This window comes from Rhagoletis zephyria, unplaced genomic scaffold (assembly GCF_001687245.7).
Source record: "Rhagoletis zephyria isolate East Lansing unplaced genomic scaffold, Rhagoletis_zephyria_1.1 Rzeph_scaffold_46807, whole genome shotgun sequence".
Taxonomy (NCBI): Eukaryota; Metazoa; Arthropoda; class Insecta; order Diptera; family Tephritidae; genus Rhagoletis; species Rhagoletis zephyria.
This window is the reverse complement of record NW_016203862.1, coordinates 1-2,277: the sequence shown is the minus strand read 5'-3', so window position 1 is coordinate 2,277 and position 2,277 is coordinate 1. Positions and strand designations below refer to the sequence as shown.

At 36.6% G+C, this 2,277-nt stretch overlaps 1 protein-coding gene across 1 annotated transcript; it reads right to left on the bottom strand.

Moving 5' to 3' along the window:
• Positions 1-451: 451 nt before the first annotated feature.
• Positions 452-2,259, bottom strand: LOC108355545 (protein abnormal spindle-like). The gene is made up of 3 exons (XM_017606702.1): positions 2,174-2,259; positions 1,746-2,047; positions 452-1,664 (listed from the first exon to the last, which is right to left on the bottom strand). Exons 2-3 carry the CDS (start codon positions 2,013-2,015, stop codon positions 1,398-1,400), a joined length of 537 nt encoding a protein of 178 aa, XP_017462191.1. The 5' UTR covers positions 2,016-2,047; positions 2,174-2,259; the 3' UTR covers positions 452-1,397.
• Between the last annotated feature and the right edge of the window lie 18 nt (positions 2,260-2,277).

The following is a 2,277-nucleotide window of genomic DNA, read 5'->3' as shown; positions in this document are numbered from 1 at the left end:
GGATTAAACTGACACCAATAACGGACTACTGTTATCTGATAGTTTCCCCGTTATCTATTTGCCCTCGAAAGCGAGGACGCCATAGTTTTATTTTTTTCACCGCTATTGCCGGTAGACTTTTAATTTTATTACACCAACACTATAAACACAAATCCTCGAAAGATTTCACAATTTATGTTTTAGATGCTGTGTATCATGTTAATTGCAAGCAATTCGCCTTCAGCCACGTCTTCATCGCCCTTGTTTGGGGAGTGTTGCTGGAGTGACAGTCCTTAGCCAAATATAAATCTGGGTCGTTCCGGTTACGTAGACCCGACTGTAGTGGGAACGCTCTCTCAAGCTTCGCGTTCACTTCGTTTTCTACCGTATGTGCCAACACTCTCAGTGCTTTGTATTTTATAAAAAACAAATTTTATTTTTTATTTTTTTTTAGTTTGTATATACATATATATGTATGTATGTATATATGGCGATTTTGAAATTTGTGTTTCGCCCAGAAAAAATGGGCTATTTAACTTATTGTGCTTGTGGTAAATGACTTTACTACTTCTCGATTACTATTCAGGCTTCACCACTAGTAAAAGTAAGAGGCGAATATATTTTCTGCAGTTTGTAGTCTTTTGATCACTCAACGCTTGTCAATATCCATCTAAGGATTCAAATGAATTTCTGGTTGAAGTGGGTATCATTTCTTCTGCTTTGAAAAGAAGCATACGGTTGACCCAAGCTTACTTAATCTTTCCGCTTACGCTGGTTATGGGTACAAAGTTAGCATTCGTCTGTGTACAAGTGCAAGAAATTAGTTTACCATGCAAAAATTATATCCTTAACGTTTATTTAAATAAAAAAATTTTAACTAACATTTACGGCAATTAATTACAGTGGATAAATTAACGTTATCATAGTCGTAGCCGACAAAAAGTATTGTACAGCCAACTAGTCTATTTGATATATATGTATATCGGATAGTCTTCTGATAGTATGGCTATATTCCAGAACGCATCAATACAATCGATAGAAAGCGTTAGAAGTCTGTGTTCAAAAATGCATCAAGCCAAAGCGTCAGTCTCTTTTATTTCGAAACTATAATTTAAGGAAATGACCAATATGCGCAACCACGGTTAAATGCCGCATTGGAACTTAATTGCGCAAATAAGGCATTTCCACCAATTATAGTGTAGAAATAAAAGAGACTGATGCTGTGGTTTCATGCATTTTTGAACACAAACATCTTATAATGCTTTGTATCCATGTGTTTTGGAAAACTCTCGTATCTGGTATAGAAAACAAATCAAATATGAAAATTCTTGTTACGGAAATTCTTACATACAACGGATAAAAAAATGAATGTGTTAATCATATACACTAAAACAAAGAAAACAATAAAAGAAATACATTTAATTGACTTCAATTTCCAGTTCAGCTAGCAGCATATCAAATGCAAATATCGACGATACAAACGTATACGGCTTATTATGTATGACGCCGTAGTCGGGTTCGAGGCTAGGTAACGCACGACTGCGGAATAGTTGCTGTTTGGGAGCACGTGACGGTGCAACAGGCTTGCGTACATTTTGATTCATGCGCTCTTTACGCGCAACAAGTTTTTTAGTCTCCCGCACCACATATAATGATTCAGGAGTCGTCATATACTCCCGAATTATCTGTGTGGAACATTAAAAGAAAAAGATGGTAAACAATTGTATAGGAATGCTCGAAATAAACGTCATGAGTAGCAAACTTACGTGGCGCTTGTAGGGACAATGTGCAAATAGCCAAATTAGCGTACATAAAGTATTGAATATTTCACTATCCTTGTCACACCAGCGCAGCAGCATCTGAGCTATAGTGACAAGACCGCTCTCCTGGAAAGTATTTGCAGTAGTACTATTGTAACGCGCCAAATTCAAAATAATTCGACTGCAATAGCGAATCAATTGCTTGTCGACTTCGCTGCGTATTGTCTGTGCCATGACGCCATAACAAAACGTTGATATGAAGTCCGACTGATTCATTAAGATGTGAGGCACATTCCGAGAAATTCGATCTGGCAACGTTTGTAAAAATTAATTATCAACTGACAAGTTTATATATTTAATTATAAATTTTTAGACATTAAAAATGACTTTAAGGTCGCGCAGAAATGGATGAGTAAAATTTTACATTAATTTACCTAGGCATATGAGTACGTGCAGAATTTCTGAAGCGCTCGAATGATCGCGCAGTATACCCACCGCATGTGAAATTTTACTGCTTATAGTGTTTGCTGCCTGTGTG